This window comes from Pelmatolapia mariae, linkage group LG15, assembly GCF_036321145.2.
Source record: "Pelmatolapia mariae isolate MD_Pm_ZW linkage group LG15, Pm_UMD_F_2, whole genome shotgun sequence".
Lineage (NCBI taxonomy): Eukaryota > Metazoa > Chordata > Actinopteri > Cichliformes > Cichlidae > Pelmatolapia > Pelmatolapia mariae.
The window spans coordinates 4,735,730-4,763,466 of NC_086240.1; the positions used below are offsets into that span (position 1 = coordinate 4,735,730).

The 27,737-nt window shown below is 40.8% G+C and overlaps 1 protein-coding gene across 4 annotated transcripts in view; it reads right to left on the reverse strand.

Moving 5' to 3' along the window:
* The window catches only part of pak5 (p21 protein (Cdc42/Rac)-activated kinase 5), a 70,814-nt gene that overhangs the window by 22,319 nt on the left and 20,758 nt on the right, over positions 1-27,737 (reverse strand). Inside the window, exons 1-3 of one of the 4 annotated variants that reach the window (XM_063494928.1) lie at positions 23,606-23,801; positions 16,250-16,473; positions 14,499-14,543 (exon numbers count right to left, since the gene is read on the reverse strand). In XM_063494928.1, the coding sequence (XP_063350998.1) occupies positions 14,499-14,543; positions 16,250-16,453 (249 nt within the window). In that variant the 5' untranslated portion in view covers positions 16,454-16,473; positions 23,606-23,801. Of the gene's footprint in view, positions 1-14,498; positions 14,544-16,249; positions 16,474-23,100; positions 23,531-23,605; positions 23,802-27,737 lie in introns of those variants that run through there. The other 3 variants (XM_063494923.1, XM_063494927.1, XM_063494924.1) reach the window with 3 other exon arrangements.

A 27,737-nucleotide genomic window follows, 5' to 3' on the forward strand; every position in this document is an offset into this window, starting at 1 on the left:
ATACTGCTTAAACACAGTTATTAATATGCAGCTTATATAAGTTATATAAATATTATAAGGCTAGAATATGGGAACACGATTTTATTTTATTTTTTTATTCAAGATCAAGATTCAAGACTGTTTTTACACAGTCAGCTTCAAATGAGCCGCACACACCAAGTAATTTAGAAAGTTAAAAATGTTTAAATATACAAATAAAATTCATATAATTCTGAAAACAGTAAACATTTCCTTATAATTTCTTTGAAAATGACTGGAAAATAATACACTACATAGAATCCAATGGCATGAAGCGCCTGGTGCACAGTTTTTATTCTGATGTTAATGCCAGAGGTTTGGAAGTCTGCAGAGTCTCAACAATTTTTACCCACAATGCAGCTCAGTAGTCAGTGAGCCTCAGCAGCTTTACATGGTCTGCCACGCCATGCTGGGCTGAGTTGCTTTGATTTCTAATGGCTTTGCAATAGTAGCACTGAAACATAATAATGGAATATCTAGTAAGGAAAACATTTCATAAAGTGACTAAAACGATGCCATTTGGTACAAAGTAGTAATAAAATGAGTTGTGCATTGATTTTTATTTTTATTTTCAAAGGAAGTTCATTTATAAAACAGCATCACTTAAACCCAAGCAAACCCTTGACCCTTTAAGAAATGTTATTCTGCCTGTAATATTATATTGCATATGAACCTTATTTTACTCCTGTATTTTATTCTACTTTATTCTATTTGTATAGTACTTAGTCTATTTTATAAAAAGTATTCTTTCTATTTTATATAGTATGTTATTCTGTTTATCTGATTCGATTCTATTGTTTTTCTCTTAATTTTTTACTGTTCTTGTACTTTCTGCCGTGACCAAAAATTTCCCATGTGTGGGACTAATAAAGGTTTATCTTATCTTAACCTATAAGACAAATTTTCCTTTTTCTTCTGTGCACTAAGAGAGAACAAGACTAGTTTACAGAAGCACTCAGAACGATTAATTAACTATTAAAACTATTAAGAGAAGCAATGTTTTAAGCCAAAACCCAAACATATTAAAACCTGTTTTTAAATGCATTAAATTAACATATTTGTCTCCTTAGACACGAAAATGAATGATACGATTCCAGAATGAGTTTCCCAGGAGTGGCAGTGTTTTGGGGGTCGTGGAGAACCCCCAAAATCAGAACCAGCACATTAATTGTGAATTCCACGAACCTGAATATAAATCACATGCGTTTTATATTCACTGATAAAGCGTCAAAGTACAGTACAGCTTCTGGTAATCAGATTCTCTAAAGTACATATCTAGTGCATCTATTACTAACTTGAACAGCCGCTCCTGACCTCCAAGTCAAAGTTCAATATGACCTCAGCTGGTGTGCAGGCTGATTATTGACTGATTATATAGAAGAAGACTTAACAAAATAGTTTCACTGAGTTTCTACATGTTATGAGCTGTTCTTAACCAAACATCAACAGAATTATTCAAGGAGCAAATTTTGAAATGATTCCATGATTAATATGTTATGAGCTGACCCGTTTCCTCAGGCCATCCTGCTGTCTGTTAGTTAATAACCATCAACATCATGTCATCCTGCGGCAGAGAAGCTGCATGCTGAGGATTTCATTAAATAGCATCAGACTTAATAATCAATGCAGACATAAAAAAGTATTCTGTTAAAGTTGACTATAATATATTTCAGCATATAGAAATGCTTTTATCCAAAAAAGAACAAGGAAAGAAGAAGGAATTTTCAATACTCTTACTGGTTCTCAACTTTCACGACGAGAGGGCTCATACATACCCCCAAAATTCTACATATAGGAGTGAAAAAATAAAGTGGTTAAGAAGCTTAAAGTGGCTTCTCACAATGTGCAGGTGTGCTGATGGTGACCCCTTGTGTAGTAAAACAAGGACTACAATTTTGCCACCAGAAACGCCCCCTGAGTTTCAGGACAGTAAATACATACATGCATCAGGGAACATAGTGCAGCTCCATCACACCACAGCTTCATTCAGATCTGTCTTTTCATCCATCCATCCATCCATCTTCTTCCGCTTGTCAGTTCAGGCCAGGTCGCACGGGCAGCAGCCCAAGCAGAGAAGCCCAGACCTCTCTCTCCCCAGCCGATTCCTCCAGCTTGTCTGTGGGAACACCAAGGCGTTCCCAGGCCAGCCGAGAGATATAATGTCTCCAGCGTGTCCTGGGTCTACCCCGGGGTCTCCTCCCGGTGGGACATGCCCCGAACACCTCACCCAGGAGGCGCCCAGGAGGCATCCTTGTCAGATGCCCGAACCACCTCAACTGGCTCCTTTTGATATGAAGGAGCAGCGGCTCTACTCTGAGCCCCTCCCGGATGGCCGAACTTCTCACCCTATCTCTAAGGGAGAGGCCAGCCACCCTTCGGAGGAAGACATTTGCGCTGCCGTCTTTTCATGTCTAAGCTAAAATCCTTTAATATAATCCAAGGTTACATTTTACAGGAAATTAACTCCTTTTCCAACACCCATGTATAAGATGTAGAATTCCTAAAAATCACAAGTGAGACTGAGAAGACTGTGAAGCATTTTAGGTCCTATCAGGAAACACAGCAGGCTAGTAAAAAAAAACCCCAAACTATTTTATTAACAATTAATGTGGGTAGAGACCTGCTCAGCTCAATTCCTCATCTGTATTTTTATTCTTGAGACTGTAACTGAGTCATGTTTGGCATGATTCACAGTGAAATAATCCTTATTTGTCTTATTTGTATTTGCTTTAATCCTTGAGTTTACTGTTTGGATGCCACTTAGCTCCCTTCAGTTTAACTCTTTCATCCACAAAGATGACATTAAATGAATTTTAATTAATAAATAAACATTAATGGATAAAGATGTGGTTTGATGACCATTAGAAAAGTTTCAAGGTTTTTCCAAGAGTAGCGGCATAGGCAGAGATCCCCCTCCCTAACTTCTGATAGAAACCCAGTCATTTTGTTCTATATGCAGGCCTGACATATGATAGAAATCACTCAGTTCAGAAAAGAGCTTCATCAACGGCTCCTAGTAGGTTTTCAAGGGGTAAAGAGCAGTATTGGGCAAGTTACTTTAAAAAAGTAATTAATTATAGTTACTAGTTACTTCTTCAAAAAAGTAACTGAGTTAGATACTGAGTTACAAGATTCTAAAAGTAATTAATTACTTGAAAAGTAACTATTGCGTTACTTAAAAAAAAAGTGTTTAACCCTTATTTACCTTTTACCCTTTGTTATAACCATTTCAAACTATTCACAGAACAATCAGCTGTGCTTCAATAAGATGCCACACAAATTATTTGTGCCACTCCAAATATTTCTGTCCACTATAAAGGAGAACATCACAGCCTGATACCTGCAGGTCTGTCGGCAGCAGGTGTATCACTCCTGTTTCTACCTGGAGACAGCAGTCACCTCATTGTTCTGACACACAACACAAAACTATCCACACACTACACACTAACTACACAAGACAACACATTAACTACACACTCCAAACACGCTAAACGTCACAAATCTCTCACATCTCAAAACTCGCTCTCTCTCTCTTTTTCTGCTCTCTCTCTTGCCGTCACTCCTAAAACTTCCCCCTCTTCCTAAACAACCAAATGTCATGTCGCCATATCATTTTTGATTGGTCGACATGGTGCATTTTTCCACCAACACGAACGGGCTGTTTTTTGATTTTTTCTTTTTACTTTTTGCTCATAAGCAGAGAGTCTTTGCTAGCACTGTCCTTAGACAGCAAACGTGACAAAACTATTCAGGAAAAAACGCCGCGTATATTGTTTGTCATGACTCTGGTTTTACGTGGCCTATCAACACAATTTCAAAACTGGTATATATCACCTTGTTGCTTTGGCATCTTGAAGTGGTCATGTGATTGGCTTACCACGACTACTTTATTCTTCCTCAGTCAAACAGCAGCACTCATGCAATTTTTTTGCCCCCCTAGCTCCAGGTGTTGTGCCAAAAAGTGATCGTTGGGCAGAAAGTGATTGCCGTCCGCGGGAGCACGCGCAGCTGCTTAAAGCTGTAATGCCCAGATTACTTACAGCTACTTCTGTACAACTGATAAAAGATACGGTAAGCTGAAGACAGCTTCAACCGTCTGTTTGTTGAAAAATAGTAACGGACCGCATTTTCTTGTTAGTAACGGTAACGGCGTTGTAACAATAGGAATAGTAATTAGTTAGATTACTCGTTACTGAAAAAAGTAACGCCGTTACTTGTAACGCCGTTATTCCCATCACTGGTAAAGAGTTAAGTCCACCTCTTTGTAGTTCGACTTTCTTATCCTGCTGAAAACAACTACTTAAAGCAGCCTGAAGCCCAAGCCTTTCACTCGTAGGGTTTTCTTGTACTGCTCTCATTATTTGAAACTTTGGACATGTTTTATATGGGCATCCACCAATCTGGTTGTTAGCTTTCTAATGACAGAAACACATGAAAAGAAACAATGTCCCTCATGAAATCAATACAAGACACAAAATGCCCTGTGTTTTTGTTTGAAGAGCGCAACTTCCACATCCATCTAACCAGAACTTTGGCATTTCTTGCATTCAATCACATTAGCCATATTTGGTTAGAAAAACTGGTCTCATAGGAGGGACAGACACTGATACTGACAGACCCCCTGGCAACCCAAAGTCCTCGTGACCTCCAGAAACTTCTAAATGCCTCTAGATTGAAATTATAATTCGCACACTGGCTAACGTTGGGGAAAACTCATTTTCCCATAGCAACTGTTGGTTAAGACAAGATTCGCTGACCAGTCTGTAGCCCTGTGTGACTGGGGCTTTAAATAAGCTTCACAGTTCTTTGAAATTATTTTTGGGAGCTGAAACACTGGCAACTAATTGTTACAAGACAAGTACAAGACACAATTATTAATTATTAAGGAAATGGAAAAATACAGGAAATATTTGTGATTTCAGTCTTTTTAAAACTGTCTTTTTAAAAAAAAAAAAAAACCACATTCAAATACAGAAAAAACAAGCATCTGAACTGCTAATAACTTAGCTAATAAAGCTGAAACCTTATTGGTCACTATCTCATATAACCCTAACAGAAGCCTGTGGCCCATCAGCATGTCTACACGTATAATTCGGAAAGCATGGCTGGAAGAATAGTGCTTACTTGTTTATGTGGGTCATGCTGCTGGAGGCCCTCTGTGTAGCCCCTTACACCAGCTGCTGAGCACTGGTGGCTATGTTTACCACCAGTGACATGCCTACAACCCCCACAGCTCCCAGCCAGTAGCTCAGACTAGCGTGACCCAATCACCTCTGACCTCAACCTCAGCTACAAGCTCCAGGATCCATGAGTCAGACATGATCCAGCGCACGGAATCAAGAATGATTTCCAGCAAAAATGGATTAGTGGTGGAGGCATAATGAAATACAAACATACAGTCAGAGCAAATCCCCTGATCTTAAGCATATTAGTGTAGTAAAGCCTGGACACTCTTTTTTTTTTATCCATTCCTCTAAGCACTGGCAGATTAAGGCTGATTCAGAAGCGGGCAGCAGAAGTTTTCTAGAAAATATAATATTAAAAAACCCCCAGAATAAATAAGTTTCCTTGCCAGTTTGGCCCTATATGTGGTGGGAATAATGTTGTTCTTTTTTGAAAATTCTCCAAGTGAGCATGTCACTGCCCGAGAAACTCTGATCTAAAGGAGGAAAAAGGAGAGGAAGCAGAGGAGGAGATCAATTTGATGTCTCCCAGTTATCTTCTTGTCAACTCAGAGACAGATAAACAGACAGCTTCCCACTATAGATTAATTACACCCCAGCGCTCATTAATCGGAGCCCCGTCAGCCACTACAGACGCCTACAACACGCTGCCACCCCTATCACTGCTAAGTTGCTACTCCCCTTTCTCCTCATTAGTCTGCTTTCCTGTTATCCTTCCTCCCCTCATTTTACCTCTCACACTCAAACATACATGTATTTACTTTTATCCTTCATTTTACTTTTACCTGCAACTAACAAGACTACTGCATATAAAAAAATAGCAGACATGACATGTTTATGTAATTATAAAATGTTAGCATGCTAACACACAAGAACATGGACATGTCAAATACAGGTAAGCTAGCATGAATTATGTTCCTAATATCCTTTGGACAGTGTGGGAAAAGTTTGTAGAACCACTATTAAGAGCACTTATTCATTCTCATTTAGCTAAAAAATTACATCTTTGAAACTGAAATTATCATTAAAAATCGGTTTGCTCATGAGCTACCAGTGTGGCGCAGGGCTAACATAGAGAAACAGACAACCATTCATGCTCACATTCACACCTATAGCTAATTTAGAATCATCAGTTCACCTAACATGTATATCTTTTGACTGTGGGAGGAAGTCGGAGTGACCGGAAAGAACCCACATGGTCATGGAGAGAATGCGTGAACCCCACTCAGAAAGGCCCCAGCCTAGATTCAAACCCAAGACCTTCTTGTTGTGACGGTAGCTAGCCACCTCACCACCATGATATAAATGTTTCTGAAACCATAAACACTGAACTGTACCAGCAGGAATAAGGTCAGTTCTCAAACCCTGACCATAACTCTTTATTGCACACATGAACTAGACTTGGTCTAATTCCAAAGACAAGCAACTACTTCTCACAGATGATGATACAAAAATAACTTTTCACAAACCTTGAATAACCTTTGCTGTGAAACTACCAAATCCTAATATCATTGTTAATTTATAATTACTTCATCTACTATCTATATGCAGTAATAAAGCGGTTACTGATGGAAAACCTTCCAGCAGGGCTACTTGGCTGCACAATAATGCACTAAAATGTGCTTTATAATGACTGATAAAGTGCTAATAGGTCAATCACATGCTTACAGCCCAATAATTAATGGTTAATATGTGTAGCCTGATCTAGAGTGTTACCTTAGTAAACTTTGCTAATATTCTGGTAAAATATCACTATTCCAGAATCCCTTGGAAGCTAAAATATCGAGTCAGCCTCTTGAACCAGACCAAGAATAATCAGAACCAACCTGTGTAACCTATGTAATGACAATCAGTCCTTACGTAAGCTGACCAGGTGCATCTAAATCAAAAAAATAAGAGTAGACTTATTAAAATGATGCTCTCGCTCACTCTCAGTCAGTTTTCCACAGTGAAATGTGAGGTGCAGGATTTGAAGTGTTAGTTGTAGTTTGCTCGCTGGCCACACGAGGATACTGCAGGTCCAGCCATTACACTCCCTCGCACGTGTGTAAAGCAGCACTTGATGATGCAATGCAAACAATGTAAAGTGTCCAAAGAGATTAGGAAATTAAAAAGGGCTCTGTACAGTTTCTTATTGGGATATTGCAAAGTACTTTAAATCCACTCTTAGCTTTTAAATCTTAGCTTTAGGAGTTCGAGAGACCGGTTGTCTCACATGATTTTTGTTTCTTCAACAATCCGTCCCTGTTTAAAATTCACAGCCTAAATGTCCTTCCAAAAAAACCCACATTCAGACACTGAGGGATGGTTGTTAGCCAGGACATTTTGAGCTGCCCTGGCAAAGTACAGCACACATCGCCGAAAGCCAAAATTCCCCCGCCGACTGAAGCCTCCGTGAGAGGTGATTTGCAGAGTGTGACTGTGAATGGCAGCCGCGCGAGAAGACAAAGTGAGAAAGCAGAGGAGGAGGAGGAGCAGAGCGAAGGAAGGAACGAGAGAGGTCTAAATCAATGCCATCCACTTCAGCTCGGTGCCAAGAAAGACAGATGCTCTCTCTATCTGCGCGAGGGTGCATGCCGGCACAGACACACATCAATCAGGAGTTATTTTCCTCCGAGTCTATTTCTGCTTTGACCAATTTAATCCTCGATCAATTTGAGATGGAATGTAATACATGCTGAGTCAAAATCAAATTAAACTTGAAATTGAATGCACATTGATCACAACATCTAACTTTCTTTTCGTCCGATTAAGAAGTTGAATGAATGCCACCGTCACCGTGCATGACAATCTGAAGCGCAAACGCAGTTTGGCAGATCTGGAGCAAAGAAACACTGTAGGTGCGTATCAGCATCTAAAGAGAAAGATGTAGGAAATGTTTGCAGAGTCAAACAAATCATGAAACACTTACCCGATTGCACATTCTTTTAAATCTTCAATGTAAAAAAACAAACAAAAAAACCCCCCAGAAAGACTGTAAGATCCCACATGTGCAACAAGAGGACACGTTGAGAGATTTTGGACTTGCTCCACATCAAAACACTTGTCTAGACCTCATTCATTTTCATTCTGGGCAGTCTAGTGCCTTGGAGCTCACCCAGTATCGTTAATACACACTTGCAATAAAATGCCTCCTCAAATTAGCAACTCTCAGTGTGCACATGTCAGAACCATAATAGCCTGCATCCCTATTCAATAAAGACACAGGTTTGCATTTCTGCCCCTGAAGCAAGGACTGGGTGACCCTGTTAAATCAGAAACACTATCTCTCTCTCTCTACACTCTGTTTCTATATGTACACATACAGCAAACCCAGCACAGCTACAAAAATAACTGCACAAACCTGGAGTTCTAGAAACAGGAGAAAACAACCTGCGCTCTGTACGGCTGTAATTCAGAGAGGTCAACTTGCAGTGTTGAAGCAAAAACAAATGCAGGTTTTAAACACATTCAAACATGTGATCTTTAAAAGTGATCTCACTCTTACCTGCACCCTTCACTGTTTAGTCTAGCGCAGTTTCGTGTATGTTTTCACAAAGTGCCTGAAACTGCAGGCAGTGAGTGCTGAGACCTGTTGCACAAACAAACATGCATAGCCAGCATACCAGCATGTAGTCTTGGCTCAGCAGCAGCAGAAAGAGTCGAACACCCCACCTGTAACTGTTTATGAGTCGTCGGGGCCTGGGGTTTAACGACTGCCGTCTTCTCAGCCTTCATCGCTACCCCCACCTGCCTCAGCTTCCCTGGCTGCCTCAGTGGCACGGTCCTTCTGCTCGCTCCGGCCCTGAAATCTCCAGCTCCTCGCCCACCTGCCATAATAAGTTACTCTGCCTGGCTGCAGCTGCATGGATTGACTGTAAGTTTGGCTCTGCGCTCACAGCGACCAACATATGACAGACTTAATCATCAAATTTCCCCACCCTCTGTCACCTGCCAGTAAGCTGCTGGGGGAAGGTGCATGGCTGTACTCTGCTATCAGTGACCCACTGACATTTACAGTAGTACTAGATGTGATCCTGAATGTAAGGGCTGCTGTCACGTGCTTTCTACTATACCAGCCAATCCTTTGTCTCTATTCCGTGAAAGCCTAATTTCTAACTGACCCAAAAGCATGACTCTTCAGCATCTTTTAAGCTATTAAACCAAGCGTTATTATTCAACAGTATCTACTGGATATTTACTTTGCCACCGAGAGTGCATATTGTGGCAATATTTTCCACAGTTCCAGCATGATGTAAGGCTGAGATATTTTCAGTGCAGCTATAATGGGTTTGACAACAGCGAGATGTTCAGCTACCTAAAATATCAGCAGTTCTCTCCACCTACACTACCTGCAGTATATGTAACCCACAGCTGAAATGCAAGAAGTTTAGGGAATTAGCACTGCAGGCTGTCAGCAGTCGGCTTGGGAAATGCTAGAAATTGCAAAAAGGAGAAGAGTATTACAAAACAGGCTGAAGCAAAGAGAGCACATTAAAATGACATCTTCATTGCATAACTCATTCTCACTGTGGAGCAGTAACTCTGAAATGGTTTATCAAGTTTTGGATTCCATCTGCAACGCTTTATTACTGAAAATTTCCTTTTGCATACGCTTCGACATGGAAACGTGAACTGGAAAAGTTCTTTTATGTCCTGAAAGAGACTTTTATTTTGAAGTGTGGTCACTTAAGTTCTTTAAGTGCTGCTGATACATGATTAGCATGTTTAAAAATGTGTACGTTTATGTGATCAGTCCTCCACTAAGGTTTGACAGATTCCTAAAAAGGTGAACTATTATTAGAAGTACTGCAATTTTTTTCCCCAAACTGTATTTAGTGTGACTCCTGTGGCCGTACTTCCTCTTTTAATCAGGACTTCTCTTGAAGATGGTACACATTACATTTGCTCTCTGAACCTTCACTATTTTTCTACTTTCAAATGTAAAGCTTGGTTGCTTGAAAACACGTAATGTTAATGTACTTTTGCAGCATTTTGAACTTCCTACTTTGGTTCTAATGTGTAAACCACAGACGCAAAGGGCCGTCATGACGTTTCCTACTGGTCAGTGAATTCCTGTGATGAAGTCTGGAGCTGAGAAAGTGAGAAAACCACATGCCCAGTCAGCAGCATACACAGCATTACAGGCCACTAAGGTCAAATAATATAATATGGGCATGATTTAGTTGAAAGTAGTTGTTTACATGCTTCTTTCAGGTGTGCTCAGAGTCCACATGCATAGCTGGGGAATTATAGTTTAAGCCCTACTTTATGTGACAACAAACACCACAGGGCCCATTCACACAGACTCACTGAAGTGGAAACACCAACGAAGGCCTAACTAATGACCCCATGATTCTCTTGTGCTTTTAAGAGCAGTCACACCAACATTAACATCCTCTCTTGAAATGCCATCTTATTCATTTGTACCCACACGATAATTCAAACCAAGGAAACTGAGATGTTACTATGAGTGTGTAATCTAAACGCTTTTCATTTGCCTCTATTAACAGCAATTGATGCAACAGTCCTTCACCGATTCAATACCTTCTGCAAGCCTTCAAATGTCTCCATTCATGAACTCCCTGATCTGATTCATCTTTGGAAACCTGAAGATCAGCTAAGGCCATTGAACTACAACTGCATTAGCTTCCCACGCACATGGCATGAGAGTGAAATTTATATGATGCCAAATAGCTTTGCTGTGTTTGCTGTCAAAAGACGGACGACAGTACTAGACATGAGAAAATACATTTTTTAAGCTTGATCCAAAACAAGAACGTGTTATGCAAAGATGAGAGCAGTATTAAAGGTATGTTGCAAAAGTTCTTCCTGCTAGCCCCCTGGGTCCACTTACTATCTTTGATTGTGAATATCTTTCCTCTACAGCTCCTGCAGAATTAAGAAGAATAAGCTCTCGGATGATCTCAGAAATCATTATGGTTTAGCTCTCTATGAAATCCTCATGTTATCTTTTATTTTCTCTCTGGCTTGATGCTAACATCAGTGCCTTGAGGGTTATTTTGATAACGTTTGTGATAAAACAACTATATAGATTGATGAATCCACCAAAAACACCCTCTAAAATGTTGGTTTTCATTGTTTCTGTATCATAATGAGACCAGTGTAAATCTGTCTGGCGACATGTAGCTTTAACTGCAAGACCTGTACTTGCCCAGCATTTTACTGTGTTTAAGTCAGAGGGGTTTCCACTGTCACTGAATCAGCTTTATATTGTCAGGGTACAGTGCCTGTATCTGTAGTGTGTGTGTGTGTGTGTGTGTGTGTGTGTGTGTGTGTGTGTGTGTGTGTGTGTGTGTGTATTTCGACATCACTTTAGCTTTCAAAACTGTTACTTGTTGGTAACTTGTTGGTAACAAGTAACAACACAACACATTGCAAGTTGTCTGGACATGACCTAAATGTAAAGTAAAATGCTGGCTTCTTATGAGGTCCAAACAAAGCAGGTAATACTGCTGAACACAGCACAGCTGGTAATCTGCTCAAACTAAACTTCTTTGCTATTATATATGTCACCTTCCAGACGGAAAAGAAAATAATAAAAAAATATTATGCTTCAGAAGAAAACTGCATGAGAAAAATCACAATATGAGACATATAAGTTTCATAAGATGTGGATATGAAACAAACATTTACTTTTGAAAGAAATGGAAACATTTTTTTTCCTATTTCTTTTCACTGTGAGCTTTTCTGTGGAGGTCATTTAGTTTCTTTTTTACACGAACAGAAACATCTGATATTAGCCGACGGCTGAGGAAACATAAGCAAATAGGAACAAGACGATAGGATTAAGTGGCCTATGCGCACAAATACACACACAAACATTTATAAACACATACAAGCGCGCGCGCACACACACACACACACAGACACCATCACGGTAAATTACTCTCTCAGCTCTATAGGGGTCTGCAATTTGAGGGTGTCAAAGTCAAGGTGTAATATTAGCCTGGCATTAATAATAGCCATAGCACTGCCCCTGCTGGTGTTAATGAGTGCAACACATTAACACACATGTAGCTTTGGATCACATGCCCACCCACACACCCACGCATACATGCTCACACTTCAAAAATGAAATACAAACTAACAATGAAGATGTTTTGCATGAGTTGTCACAGTGCACTTACTTATGCATCACCAGACACATTAAATTCTCAAAATGAAGAAGCTTTAAGAGCACAATGTTTAAAACATGCAAATGCTCTTAGGGCATGGTGTTAGCTTACACTTTTGGATTAACATGTGTGCTAAGGGCTAGTGAAGGCGGAGGGTGGAGAAGGGGGAGAACAGAGATGAGAGCTAAAGCTTCAAGCAATACTAATGCCCAGCTGAGATGAGCAGTCTGACAACAAGGCTACAAGGCCTTGTGAATAAACGATGAGCGCTCAAAGCCACGGGGCAGAGGTAGTAGTTATTTTAGCATGATGGCCGTGCCGGCCTCTCTTAACTGCTTAGCACGCAGATGAAAAAAGCATATACACACACGCATGCACACAAAGACACAAACATACCGTGCTGACATTTTACTGTACTCTGTCCCTCTATACTGTTTGGTGAGGACAGCACTGGACGTTTGCCAGAGACCGACTCATCCAGGCCCACCTGGTGTGTGTGTGTGTGTGTGTGTGTGTCTATATGCACAAACTTATAAACACTAAGTAGACAGAGCTGGGGGAGTCTGCCAAGCAGAGGAAGCCTTATGTCAATCAAGTGTCAGGGCAAGCTGGAGAGAAGGATATCAGGCCATGGGTGAGACACTATAAATAACCTAGCCCACCTTGGGAGTCAGGGTCAAATACACACACACACACGCACACACACACACACACACACCGTCATGTTTACATCACTTCAGAGGACACTGACTTGCATTCATTTCCTAGAGACTTGCCCTGAAAGTATCCAGTTTACCAAAGATTTAAACTACATATTTTCTTGTTTTGTACCCAAATCTAGCACTCACAACACCAATATAATGCACTGAGAAAATACCAGAAAAAAAACCTTAGAAAATCAGCGTCGTATTCAGAAAATGTACCGTTAAAAGAATCACAAGTTCTAAACAGGCTTTTACACAAAAGAAAGCCTGAGTTGTGTCACTGAAGCCATTAAACGTGCAAACAACAGAGCTTCTTATGTTATCTGCTTCTTTCAAATAGCACGCTCAAACAAGACTTGCACACATATTTGCTAGTATTTATTCTTTCTACGCGCACTGCAGGTGACAGCGAAAGCCTTTGGATTTGATATGGGAGCGAAGTGCCCCCTGAATTCTGAGCAATCTCTAGCTACTTTTAACACTGTTCTACCAGCTTAAGACTTAAACTAGAGGCTGATTCAGATGGGATTTGGATCTATAGCAAAAGAGGATCTCAATATTGCACACGCCTTTTACGTTTCTTTCACAAACTAGAGCTGGCTCATGGTACATTTGGTTGCATGAATATAGACAAAACTAAGGCAAATATTTTATTACCCACCTCCTGGATTATTAGTTAATTTAATCCTGAGCTATAAGCAGATATGGTAGATTTAGGCATGCCCTACTGAAGCCTGTTAATTAAAGCAAGAACTCTTAAGTGCTCAGAAACCGACAAAACAGCTGGAGGAAAGATTTGGATATTACCAACTGTCTCCAGGATGTGAAATATATTTTCAGCTCATTCACGTTCTAATCATTTTGTTGATTAGGAGCCATAAGTATAATGAGGAGAGGAGAGGAGAGGAGAGGAGAGGAGAGGAGAGGAGAGGAAGTGATTGGGTTAGATTAAAGGGTGGATCGAAGGGTTTTTCTAACACATGCAAACCCCTTTGAGCTATTTTCTACAGAGTGACAGTTTCCAGTAGAGCAGAATCAGCTGTCATGGCAACATGCACTTCACATCTCAGCACCCATCATCATCATTATGATTATCATCATCATCATCATCATCATCAATGATGCTCCATAGCAAAAGGGGAGAAACGAGGGGAGCATGCCACTGCAGTTGATCTCATGTTTTCTTTTCATGCGAATGAAACAAAAGAGTGGAGATGAGGTCTAACAAAGGACTTGGCAGAGCAATGTAGTTATGTCATGTGTTAGTGTGTGTGTGTGTGGAGCCATTCTCTGTGTTTCTCCCTGTTACTGCTGACACATCACCTCCACCTGAATGCATGGCAGCAGGCACGTGGGGGAGAGATGTGGAAACAAAACAGTGGGATTGTGACTGTGTGAGAGTGACCGTTTGGAGAAAAGAAAAGGAAAAAAAGGTGAGGTGGGTGTGGGGGTCAGAAGGGAAGAGGAAGTCATACTTTGGGCAACGGCGTTTCGGATGACCGGACTTTCTTGGGAGATATCTGTGAAGAGAGCAAGAGAATTATTTTCTTGTTTCCCCCTCTTCAGAGATATCTCCTGTGGCATATTGCTGTTCTCTGTAACAGAGCTTTGTCTGCTTGGATTTTCCTGTCAGCAGGACCTGCAAGCAGTTCCTGAGAGACTAACAGTGTATTTAGTCTCAAGCTTTGTCATTTATTTAAATGGAACCTTGACTTGTAGTGTTACGCTTTATGAGCTTTCACTTACAAAAATGAAACATTTGTTTAAAATTCAAATGTTTTTTGGGAGATAATTCATTCCTGACATATTACAGTACAAGGGCAACAGAAGTGGTGTACGCAGCAGTAAGTTATACTGCAGCACCAATCAGGCAAAAAGGGTCCTAAATTTCAAAGCACTGGCCCTCTTAAGTATGCTTGGACCACTTTAAAAGATTTACAGGGTCATTATAAACAATGACCCTGTAAAGGCCCATTAGGCCCAAAAACAACGCAGAGAGGAAAGGTGCACAGAAAATCAACGAGCACATCATCAAATGGTCAAGTGTGGCTATAACTGGCAACAGTTGGTCAAATGTGTCAAAGTGATATGTTAAGGAGCGCCAATGAACAACAACACATCAGAGGAGACACTCGGAGAGAAGAGGAGACACACAATCACAATCACAGGGGAGGTAAGGCGAATGAAAAGACACATCAGTTTGAAATCACAGAGGCATCATTTAATGGAAAACATTTATAAAATCACACAGACACTACATTAAACAATTCTGGACTGACACGGGCTGGAAAGACTCAGATGACAAATATGTGTGGTGTGCATGTCTAACTCCTCTCACACAAAGGCAAAGAGGAGATTTGCCTCCTCTTTGCCTTTGTGGCAAACAACCCGAAAATCCCACCGGACTCGTGTTTTATGAAAGCAGCACATACGTCTGCTGTGAACATGCAAATCAGATTCATAGGCATCTGGTCGCTTGGTCGCAAGCGCTTAGAAAAATAGCAAAATAGTGTTTTGTTATTTATTTGGTATGATTCTTTTGTGATTTTTAATTGGCTGGTAATGTCAGCTGACTTCTGACCAGGGATCATAAATGGTGTGATGACACAAACACAAGTGTGCTATCTAGTTAGTGGATAGGTTAGTAGGTGGCCAGCGTAGCCACTGTTTATCCACAACATGTCTCCTGGGTGGGTGTCACTACTTTTTTAACCCACTGAAATATAAGAGGCTAAACTGTAATGCAACACAGTCTACTACAATTAGTTCTATAGCTTTACTGGCAAGAGGGAGTCAATCAGTGTTCACAAAAATGTTTAATGTAGGCTTAAAGCATCATAATAGGCAACAATATGATTACCATTTCCGATTTGATAGAGACATTTAAACAGTGTGAAGTGGCCAGATGGTATGGAGAATTCTCTATTTTGCCTCTGAGGAAAGTGTGCAACAGGTGGAGAGGGAAGCAATAAGAGACAAAAACACTGAGGTGACAGACATTTACAGAGGGTGAGAAAGCACAGACAGCAATAAAAAGGAGAGGCGAGAAGAAAAAAAGTTCATAATTAAGTTCACATAGACACGGCGTGTGTGGGTAAAAGTGGAGGAGAAACAGAGGGATGAACAGGAAGAGAAAGATGTGAGAAAGGTAAGCAACAGGCTGGAAGTGATAAAGAGTTGTCTCTATTGCTAGAGTCTGGCTAGAGTCTGTGTGGTTGTAATGTACCTTCATTGGTGCCAGCTGTATGGGGGTAATGTAGGAGGGGTCCACCATGGGCTTGGGCCGATTGGCAGTGTCTGCCAGGAGGCTCTGCCATTGCTGTGGCAGGCCGGTGAACTTCTGCTCCCGTGGGTCGAAGCCCGTGTGGACCCGGTGCTCAAAGTTAGACGGAGCTGAGATCTCCAGCCGTTTCTTCTTCTTCCCAAACATGCTGGAAAACCCTGGCAAACCTGGCAACCCCAAAAGAAAAAAAAGCATACTTGTATTAACATTCTCGCTGCAGCACTGGTTACGCTTATGTTTGACACCCGTGAGTTAAAGACTATAACTTTAAGATGTCGTTATGAAGTCATAATGGCAGTATATTCTTCCTTTATGTTGCCTAAAGTTTCATCTTTTTTTTTTACATAGTACTAGGATGTTTTATACCACCGCTCTGTAGCATGATGAATCTCTTGTCTTATAACGCTGCAGGTTATAGACGAGGAAAGAACGAGCAAAATTATCCAAACACACAAAATAAAAGAAAAAAAGCCAAGTGTCCACTTTGATTATGTAATGTAAACATCAGGGGGAAAAACGATGGCAGTGGGGATTTTTTTAAACATATGTTGGACAGCGGTCCTATGCGGCTATATAGTCAGGCGCGTATGCTGCATGAAAGCGCCTGTCTGTGCTTTTTGGAGCTGTTTGGAAAACCCACTGTGACTCTCGTGGTTTGGGTGTATGCATAATGTCCAGTCATAGGAACACAATGTCATAATGCTGTTGGTGTGGCTGTGAATGGAGTCTATTGTGTCACTCTTCTCTGAGAGGCATTGTCCTCTGAGGGGAAAACAAAAAACAAAAAAAACAGCCCCAGCCACCACTGCCACCCCCCGCCACCATCTCCTTACTTTTTTTCTCTTTGCCTCTGTTATGGCTTTTGCAGAGATAATGTTTGCTGTGCCATTCCACTCGATCATGCATTTGCATGCATGTACTGCAAATGGGCAAAATAAACAAAAAATCCTCACTTATGCAAACATGCTGAAAACAATTCAACAAAACCGCTTGAGTTTAATGTTTAGATTGTCCCAAGAAAAAATGTTTTGCCCCTATCAGAAGAAAACATCATTTACACTCATTACCACACACTAACCACTGACCATACACACACGCCTTTATACACCACACACACATAGTACATGCATTACAATTGTTACTAGCAAGTAACAACCATAATCTTTAAACCTGACCCGGTTACCATTATTTTAACATTTCAAACTTGCACAAATATGGAATAACGCTTAGATTTTCCAGTGAGAAAATCTGAATGCTTGGCGGCATATCCGCTTAGAAAGCAAGGTAATACATTTGTGTATTTCAGTTTGTCCCAGTTTTCTAAAACTCTATTATAAATAAAAATTCAATTAACATGTTATTAGCTCAAACGTAGTTGCTTACCAGAAATGTGCCAGAAGTCATTAATTTTTAAGGCTGCCACTGTGTGTGTGTGTTCATGTGTGTTTAATGTGATAATACTTATTAATACTTAAAAGAGGAGAAATATCAGAAATGCTCCCTTATCTCTCAGCCTCCTGTAGAGGTGTGTCAGTGCCAGTTTTTGATTGGCTGGAAGTGGCAGGCTGCCAGAATGGCACTGTTACACTGTCAGGAGCAAGAGACTAAGTAAACAAACTTGTGCTGTACCCTCTGTGTCATACTCTGGCAGCATATTGTCAGCAGTGCTGAAGAGTGAGGGTGACACCGAAATCACAATAGAGCACAGTTGCATTTGCGGGTATATTTACATGTCATTTTCTGTATATGTAGCCGAGCAGCTAAAGTAGCCTGCAAACTGTCTGAGCAGTGAATGACTGCGGGTCATTCATCTAGCTGTGTTGCACACAAATTGTATACTTATGTTTGTAATTTAGATAAGAGGCAGCAAAACAGCCTGTCAGAATGTGAGGAGCTTATGTAACGGCAGATAAACAATGTGCAATTTGTTCATTACACTTTTGCTTTGCTTTTCGGTTTTTGGAGGCGCTAAAGACACGTCGCTATATCATAAGCAAAGAGCAAACATTTAAAGCAGGTTTTTGAATAAAATATTACAAACATGCCGGCTGCTACCTCAAACATTCTAAGTAAATCTGCAGAGCGGTATATTAAATGACTAACTCTTCTGACCTGGTAGTGCCACTTCAACAGATGCAATGACAGAGGTCACCAAAGAGTCTTTCTCTAAATGCAACTTTAAACAGGCAAGGCAAAGTAATCATAGAAATCTTTCTCAGTCACTTCCTTTCTTCCCAGCAAGAGAGACAGACAGATCAAATTAGTGGCCTCAAACAGGAAAGATGGAGAGATAGATTGATAAAAATGGGGTAGGAGGGTTGATAAGGGTAGAACACGAGAGCAGAGGAGGAGCATGGGAAGGAGTTTAGGAAGGGATCTCAACAAATGCTAACAGAAGAAAGAAGAAGAAGAAAAAAAAGACAAACATGGAAAGAGGACAGAAGCCTAAAGTCTTTTGTGCTAGGACTGCACTGCACTGCATGCATCACAATCACAGCACAACAGATTATTATGCAGCGCATGGCTGCCTTTAGAAAAGTCTATACTGGATCAAAGGGTGCTAAGTCATAGATAGAAGCTTCATCCCACAGGCATGTTTACACAACTCTGCCTTCTACAGTGCAGCCACTGTAAGCTTGCTTCAACGATGCTTTCATTTGTGAGCAAAAGTATGGTACTTTTAATGAAAAGAATATACCCGTGTAATCAAAACATAACTTGTCATATTCATCATGATCTGATCAGGACTGAACATTTAACCACAACTGTGACCCGAGTATGAGAGCAATACAAGTACATGTGCATACCACAACTAACAAATGACTCCTTGCAGTAAACAACTGCATATTAAGAAAGCGTCTATCACAGAGGTACATCTGGAAAGATTGCTCGTTGTCTTTCAGCTAGCTTGATTCACAAAACCACACAATTTAAATGCAGGTATCCCCTGATAAAGCCCTAACGATCCTCAATCTTTATCTTTTCCATTTTGCGCTGAGCTACAAATCTCTTATGTAAGGAGGATGTGTCAGCAACCCTTTCCAATTTTGGCCGATGTCCACTTAAACCTCCACAAATCAAGCCAAGGTTCTAACCTTGTTGCTATTTTTGGGGCATGCACACTAAGTGGCTACATTAAGAAGTGATGCAGTACTGACATGCAGACGTTATGTTCACTGGAAATGACATTCACAAAATACATTTAATGAAGACAACGTCAAGGATGAAGCTGAAACACGGCTCCTGTCAGAGGAAGCGTCCTCCACAGAGTTAGTCTTCTGCCATCACTGCAGGACAGCACACAGTGACTAAACAGAGGATGATCGCAGACTTGCACTGAATCATCAGCTGACAAATGCAGTAGGCGAAGCTCTTGTTACCTTAGAGCAACATACAAACAAAAACAAAAACACATCCTATAACGCCACATCCAACTAAGAACCACAGCGGAAGTACTAATCAGACTGGTCAGTGTGTGTGGGTGTGCTCGTCCAGTTATTTGGGTGCCCCAGCCACTCTCCATGCAACTCCAGGTGTCCAACTCTCTCTTACCAGACTTTCACATTGCTGTGAGAGACTGCATTTATGCATAGCTCTCTTAAGGTTTCACCACAGCATTTTAGTCAGGTTGAAGTCTGGACTTTGACCGGACCAATGCGACACCTTGATCGTGTTATTTTTCAGTCATTCCATTGTAGATTTGCTGCTGTGTTTGTCTGTATTGTCCTGGTTGCATCATCCAATTTAAGCCGAGCTTTAGCTGTTAGACAGATCGCCTCACCTTTGACTCTAGAATACTTTGGTATACAAATTCATGATTGACTCAAAGGCCCCAGGTTCTGTTGCTGCAAAGCCCAAATCATCACCTCTCCACCACCATGCTCGGCAGTTAGTATGAGGTGATTGAGCAACTAAGCAAACCTAAGCTGTGCTGCCATGTTTTTTTTTAAAGGAAAAAAAAAAAGAGGCTTTCTCCTGGTAACCCTCCCAAACAAAGGCTTCTTGTCTATTTTTTTCTAACTTTAATGCCATTAACTTCAACATTTAACATGCTAACTGATGCCCACAGAGTCTGAGATTGAGCTCTTGGGATCTTTGCAGTTTCTCAGAGCATTGCACGATCTGACACTGGGGTGAAAAATTATGTTAACACACAGCTGAATGCTCCAGACAAGCAAACTGATCATGATGATCATTTAGTAAATCATTTGATTAGCATCACGTGGCTGTTACATACACTTCCTTTTTTTCACAGGACTCTAATCCTGTGAAAAGTTTATTTTTCAAATGATTGTATGCAGCTCTTAGTCCTTGTTTGACAAGAAAATAATGGTTAATGAGAACCAAAGTAATTTATAGACACTGAACCAAACAACAAGCTAAATAGCTAGCGCTTTTAAATCGGCTAGCAAGCTAGCTAGTTTGTTTTATCTGTCTGAGGGTAACTGAAACCAATTTTTGTTTTTAAATAGGTGTGTAGTGGTAAATCCAGCAGTGTTATCAATATGAACAAAATCTATTACAGTAAACGGCTTTAGCTAAACAAGAGGGATATTTTAATCAAGCTTTCATTTCACAAAATGTCTTCTTTTTTCTTTCTTGCACTTGTGGGTAAGCAACCCATAGTGAAGGTGGAAACCCATGACCTAGATGGTACTTCTCGGGAATAAGATTATTAAAGGCTAGTAGGACTTAAGTCGTCTAGGCCAAGCTCAGCAGTAAGGAGACACAACAACACACGCAGACAGACACACATAAACACAGCATTGAACGTGTGTTAGACAGCAGATGGAGACACATGTTCATGTACTCGCCCAGCCCAAACGTACTCCTGCAGAGCTTTTAGCAGCTTCTTTCTCACAACAGTCACAAAACAAGTTCAGACTGAGATGTACTTGAAGCGTAGAGCCCACTGGGAATTGCTGCCACGCAGAAGCCAGAGGAACTACTTACTGCACAACTTCTCCAGGCTGCCGTACGAGCACCTCTTGAGCTGTAATTTATGGGCGCATTGTAAAGCACTTTGAGAAGTTCCACACTAATGCCTGCAAGGTTAGCCCGCCAAAGAGTAACAATGTCACTCTGATGAAAAACTGCACCTGGTAATATATGGCAGAGATTAGAGATTTGCAGCACCGTCATTCCAGCTGTGCTGAACTGCAGTGAGCTGTGACTGCGTGTGTGGTGAACGGCCTCGATCGGATTTTTCACCGCACTGCACAGAAGTGTAAAGCAGTTTACTCAAACAGCTAATGAAGCTATAATAAAGCATCCTGCCTCTTTATGTCCACTGTAACTCAACACAAGAGTATGGCTGAAAACAACTGGTAATAAGCAGAGTACTGTTTGTAATGCAAACACTGATTTCTTTTAGAAGCTACACAACTACTAAAAGCTAAGCACACAAACACTACTGCATACAAAGAGATAGTTTAGGATGCTGAGGAAACAAGTGATCAAACTGTTTACCTTTACATCTGAGTGTGTTGTATTCATTTGTTCATAAATAAAGGAAGCGTGAATATCTAAAAAAAAAGCACACTGGTGTGTGACATGCCTGCATACCGTTTAATCTGTCAAAGCAATGTCATTTGATGTTACGAGAAGCATTACATAACATTTAACATCCTCTACACACAAAAAAGGGAGATGCTCAGCCATCCAAATGCTCATGCAAATGCATTCAAATGTATTAACAATTAGCCTTCAACGTCATTTAATGGGATTCACAGTAACCACACACACACGCTATATACACCAACACACTTAAATGGGCTACTGGTCCCAGGGCAGAGATCCTGACTCCCAGGCTGATTTGTCTCCAAACCATCTGTCACCATCTGAGCCTCCACAGGCATTTCCCCTTCTGTACAACAGCACCTCAACAGACACACACGCTGCAGTGAACCGGAGAGTCTGCACGTGTGTGTGTGTCAGTATTCGTGTTGTCTGTGTCTTGTACACACGCTGTATCTATTTTTGGTTCCTAAGCGCACGCTTTAATGTTCTGTGGCAGCAGAGTGTATTCATCATGTTTTCCAAAGAGCACATTAATTTTCTGTCCTTTAGATTGTAATTTAGAAGCATAATTTGGTATCGAGACGCAGAGCATTCACTCATGCACTAAATATGCAAATACATTTCATACATAATTTAAAACGCAACATGAAAAAGGACACAAATGCCTTGTGATAAACAAGCTGAGGGAGGGGCACTGCTCTCTACTTTGTTCCTACAGAGAATAGGAGGAACTCCTAATTTAATTAAAAGGTCAACAGGTTCAGAGTGAAAGCCTAAGCCCGGTTTGCCATTTGTGTTCAAGAAATTACCAGTGTTTCTGCTTAGATTTACTTGAAGTGGTGGCAAATGAGCAAAGTGAGAAGCAAATGTGTCCCTGCATCCTCACAGGTAGTCTTTGTTCCCCCTCTTCCTCCTTCGTCTTTTGTCCTGCCCTGCTCTGTTGTCTGCTGTTCACTTCTCTCTCATTTGCATTCACTTGTTCTCTCTTCACCCTGTTCCTTCAGATGATTTAATTGGCTCCAAAAACTGTTTACACAGACATGCATTTCACCTTCCGTTCCCGAAAGATGTGTTTCGTTGAGTGGTAAACAACTCGGTCTGATGGAGAGGCTTTTTAAAAAAATGTTATCATTTGCAAACTGTTCACAACAGTTTGTAACATTCCTCTCTCAAATGAGGTTTAAAGATTTTGGGAGCAATGGGAAGCTCCAGCTCTGATTATAAATATACCTTTTGTCAAATTACCCACAGACTGCGTGAATCAGAGGTCTTACCTGGCAACAAACTGACGGTCTCTTTCAGCCAATCAAAGCTCTCTGGGTAGGCCATAATGAGGCAGACAATTAAGTGCTCCTCAGATGTTTCGCTTTGATGTCAAATTACACTCCTGACAAATCCATTATGCGCCTCAATTTTCTTTGCACAGAAATCACTAAACAGCGAGTCCACCTCTCCAGTTGTAAGCTGATGATTCCCCCCCGGTGGAGCGATGCTTCTGAGAAGTCATCGAATTGACAAATCAGGTCACATTCGGGACCCTCTGCGTTCCCTGGCGAACTGTTACTAGTAATGCTACCCTGCCTGTATGCTCTGATAACTCCCAATGTGAGATGCACAGGACACGAAAAGTGCCTACGCCAGCAGACCGGGCCGAGGCACGGCCAGACAGCTTAAGCCTGGATCCATCCCATTTTACGTTTATTGTTTGTCTAACTGGGTTTGACCGGCCGCGTCCCAAACTGAGCTGCCTCTGACCTTCACTGTCCTCCTCCTACTTACGTGTCCATCAACAGAAGCACAAAAACAACAGAGCGTGAGTGTCCTCTGCGTTCCCACAATCCACAGGATGGTGTTTGTGTGCTGGTCGCTTTGGCCAACACACACACACACACACATAAAAACTGTCTCCCACCGATGCCAGCATGTGCGGATATCAACGTTTGTGTCAAGAGCTGCATCACCAGGCGGCCTATCACTGCCTCTTTCACACGACAAGTCACAGGGAGGAAGACAGAGAGTGTGACGGAGGAGATAAGATGGAAGAAAGAGAGAAAAAAAAACAGCTGGTCCAGTCAGAGACTGTGACAGTCTGGCCGTTTGCCGACGCAAAGGGGACATTGAGCGGTGGCAGCCGCGGACAGGCCTTGTGCTGAGGGCAAACAGTCTCACAGAAGCAGTGCCAGGCTGTCAGGATAACACTGTACAGCATTTTTCCCTTACAGAGAGAGAGAAAGAGGGGATGGGAAATTACACCTATGCAAGGCAGCAGGCCAAATACAAATAAAATATTGAATGCACTGTTGTTTTCAAATAATGCCAATATGAAAAAAGGTAGCCTGAGCAAAAGCCAAGGGCTGAAAGAAATCTGCAAGTTTAGTATATCTAATGTATACTCGTGGAGTGCAAGGCTGATGATACGGTACATTTCAGGCTTGAACAGAGATAGCTGCTGGTTGTGCTGCACATGGATGTGGAGTATATCTGACTGCATTACTGAAAAACTGAATTGGAGGCACAAAGAAAGCAATGAACTTCCATCTGAAAGAACATTCATTTTTAGCAGGTACTCATTGGTATGTGTTTTAATAGTCAGGAAATGAGACACAAGAAATGTGTTTCTGCAGACAAATTTAACTGTAAGCATTTTGTGTCATGTTACATCACGAATTCAAGGTCGGCTTCTTCCTGAAGACCTGAAACAAATATTACAGGATACATTTTTTCCTTCAAAAGAGTGAACTCTGACAGTTTGGGGTTCTTTTTGGTTAATCACTTGGGAACAAAGGAAACAAATTATGTATGACATTTATCTGTGTTCTCATGATAAATGAGGACTGTTTTTACTTTACCAGTTACTGCTGCAATCTAATCCGTGTCAAAAGAGCTCAAAGTTTGAAGGCAAGCCATGTCATATTCCAGTTTGCGTTGCACATTTCACAGTTCACCTCTGCCTGGCAATAATTTTGCCAGTGTTTGCAGACAGTTGGGGTCTTCCAGGTTGCTAGCTTGCAACCTGCTAGCAACCAAAAGCACAAAGCACGAGGAGGTCTTTTTGGTGCAGCGCCACAAACCTCTCTACATCCAATTTCACACACGTGAGTGCCAGAAACCTCCATCAACCACTCACCAACTTTTTGTGGAATCCACCAGATGGTTGCAAGATGGCCCCTTAATGGTCTCCAATCCCATGTAAATGGGGCTTAGCTATAAATACTTGTCATTAAATAAATTTGGCTTATTTTGCAAAATATCAGCTTTTCATCTGGTTGACTGATTGTGAATCATTAAATCCGGATGTAATGATGTATGTATTTTTCTAACTGATTTATCAGTCTTATAGATGTTAGTATGTCAGGCCGTTCATCTTGCAGTTTTCTGTGGCATTCTCAAAGTGAAGTATTGTCCCAATCCCCTTAACAACCACAGACCAATAAAATCAAATGCTAAATGTCAAGTACTGTTAGGGCAACAGTTTGTAATTATTTGCAGTCACTGGCTCTTAACATTCGAAGAACGAAACACTCAAACCTTAAATAGTCAATTTTAAGCAATGGTCTAATTTTCAGAGTTCATGCAATAAAAAACTATATCAGTTTTTTTTCCTTTGTTCAGAAGGGAAAATTTGTTGTTATACAAAAAATAAATAAATAATTGTGTTTATCATGTGTTTTGTCACTATTCAAACACTGGTTAGATTAAGGAAAGACTGTGAATTTAATTCCATATCCTATATCTACATCCTATATGCGCAGTCGCACATGGAGATGGCAACATAAGCATTCTGGAGGTGGGAAGCTGCAGACTATATAAGTAAAAGAGACGGTTAAAATGATGGCATTTCACGCTGATTTGGCTAAGTACCACACTCTTTAAGAGCATCAATACCCTCCATGTGTCTAATGAGCGGGTACATCGTAGCTGTCACAATACAGATGCAGCGTGATGCTTGACGCAATCATAATCACTGCAAATGACAGAAACATTTGCGAAAGGGAGATATCCAGGTCAGCTGCTTTCTTCAGGTCTCTCACCGATCTCTCACTATCGAGGGAAAGGATCAGCTAAAGTTGTTATCTCATCGTGTGGTAACATAATAGATGGATATAGCAAAGAAGGGTGACTCTGGGAGGTACCGAGAGATCAGGAGAGTTATCTAAATGAGATCTTTGCAGTCCTGAGGACAGAAGACTGCATATCACTGCCTGAGAAAGCGTGTGTGCAGATGTGTAACCATGTCTATATGTATATATGTGTATAGCTGTGTTTTCTCCCTTTAAAAGCACATTAAAGTAAAAGGCTGACCCCAAATTAAATCTCTTATAATAGTCATTGAAAGGAAGAGACATGATGTGAATCGAAGATGAAATCTCACAAAAAATTTGAACCTTTTAATATTACTGCTTTATAAAGAACCAATCAATACAAATGTTCTTGTATAAACCAGCTGAACATGACCACCCAGAGCTTTTGCATGCCATTTGAGAGAAAAGGATGCTGTTAACTGGGGACTGACTGACTGATCTATGCATTTAGGACCACTTTTTCAGGTCTAGGTCTTCTGCTGCAAGCTCAGTAGATTAGTAGATCCTCTTCCCCAGCCCCAACCTCCAACTCCTCCTTAGGCATTTCCAGGGAAGATCGGATACAGTATCCCTCCAGTGTGCACCAGAGCTGCTTTCAATTAGCCAGAAATACCATCAGACAATGTGAAGGAGCCATACTTCCACCTTCAAATATCAATGCTCCTAACTTTTAAACTAAACCCAGGCACCACTACAACTCATCCTTGTGATAATACATTTATTTAGTTTATGACCACACGTTGATTATTAAGTCATAAAACTCATCTGGATGTTAGCCCTTCTCAATATAACTCTATCTGTTGATCTAACAATTCATCTTACTCCGGAGCAAGTATATAATTACATTTTTTATCCTTCCGCTGATATCGGTCATCATACAAACAATTAATCTTGTTTTACTGCACAGCAGCGTTGCACTAAACATGATTTTATTGCAGCCCACTGCTGATTTGTGATGGGCATCAGACATAGTGGTGTCTTCAAAAAGTGGGAAGCATGATTATGCATCACATCTGCTGCTGCTGCTTCAGCTGTTGACTGTTTTAATAAACAAGACAAATCTTCAGGCCAAACATGAATGTATTACGAGAGCTGGATTATGTCACCCCTACTCAGCCTTTCATGCCAATTTTATCCCATCCCAGGGGTCAACTGAGGTATTACAAGCTTTAACCAAACATATATTCAAAGCAATATAATAAATTACTTTAATACTGTATTGATAAAAATATATTTAATTATTTTTTTTACAATAAATAAAGAGGTCTGTAAAGCTGTTGAGTTTTGATCTTTACATTATTATTTTTTTCCTCACCAAGAATCCGGTTCTTATTATTTATTATAGCACATGAAGCCAAACTAAAACCATCCAACCATCATTTCAGTGAATCCTGGGCATTCATTTTTCAATGTTTCAAAAAACATTTTACATTGACTGATTTTACATTTTGACAGCCTCTACTTTAGGTAAACACAACACAGGTAGAGTCAACTATCGGACAAAGATGCATCGTTTCCTTGCATCCAACTCCTTTGTCTGAGTCCAGGCTTCAAAAATATGCAGCTCTCTAACACATCTATTCAGAATGAATTTGCAGGGATTGAGATGTGGAGTAATAACACACTGACAAAAGAGAAAAAAAACAAGCTTCACTGTGAAAAAAACCGCACTCACAATATTGGATTCCTTAGCCAATAAGCAAAGGTAGATAAAGTGCTGCTTCTTATCTGAACCTGTACACTGATAAAGAATGAAGGAATAACCATTATTCAGCCCTGCCATCGACACTATCAAGCACGTGAAAGGAAGGCTATGCCATATGGTATTA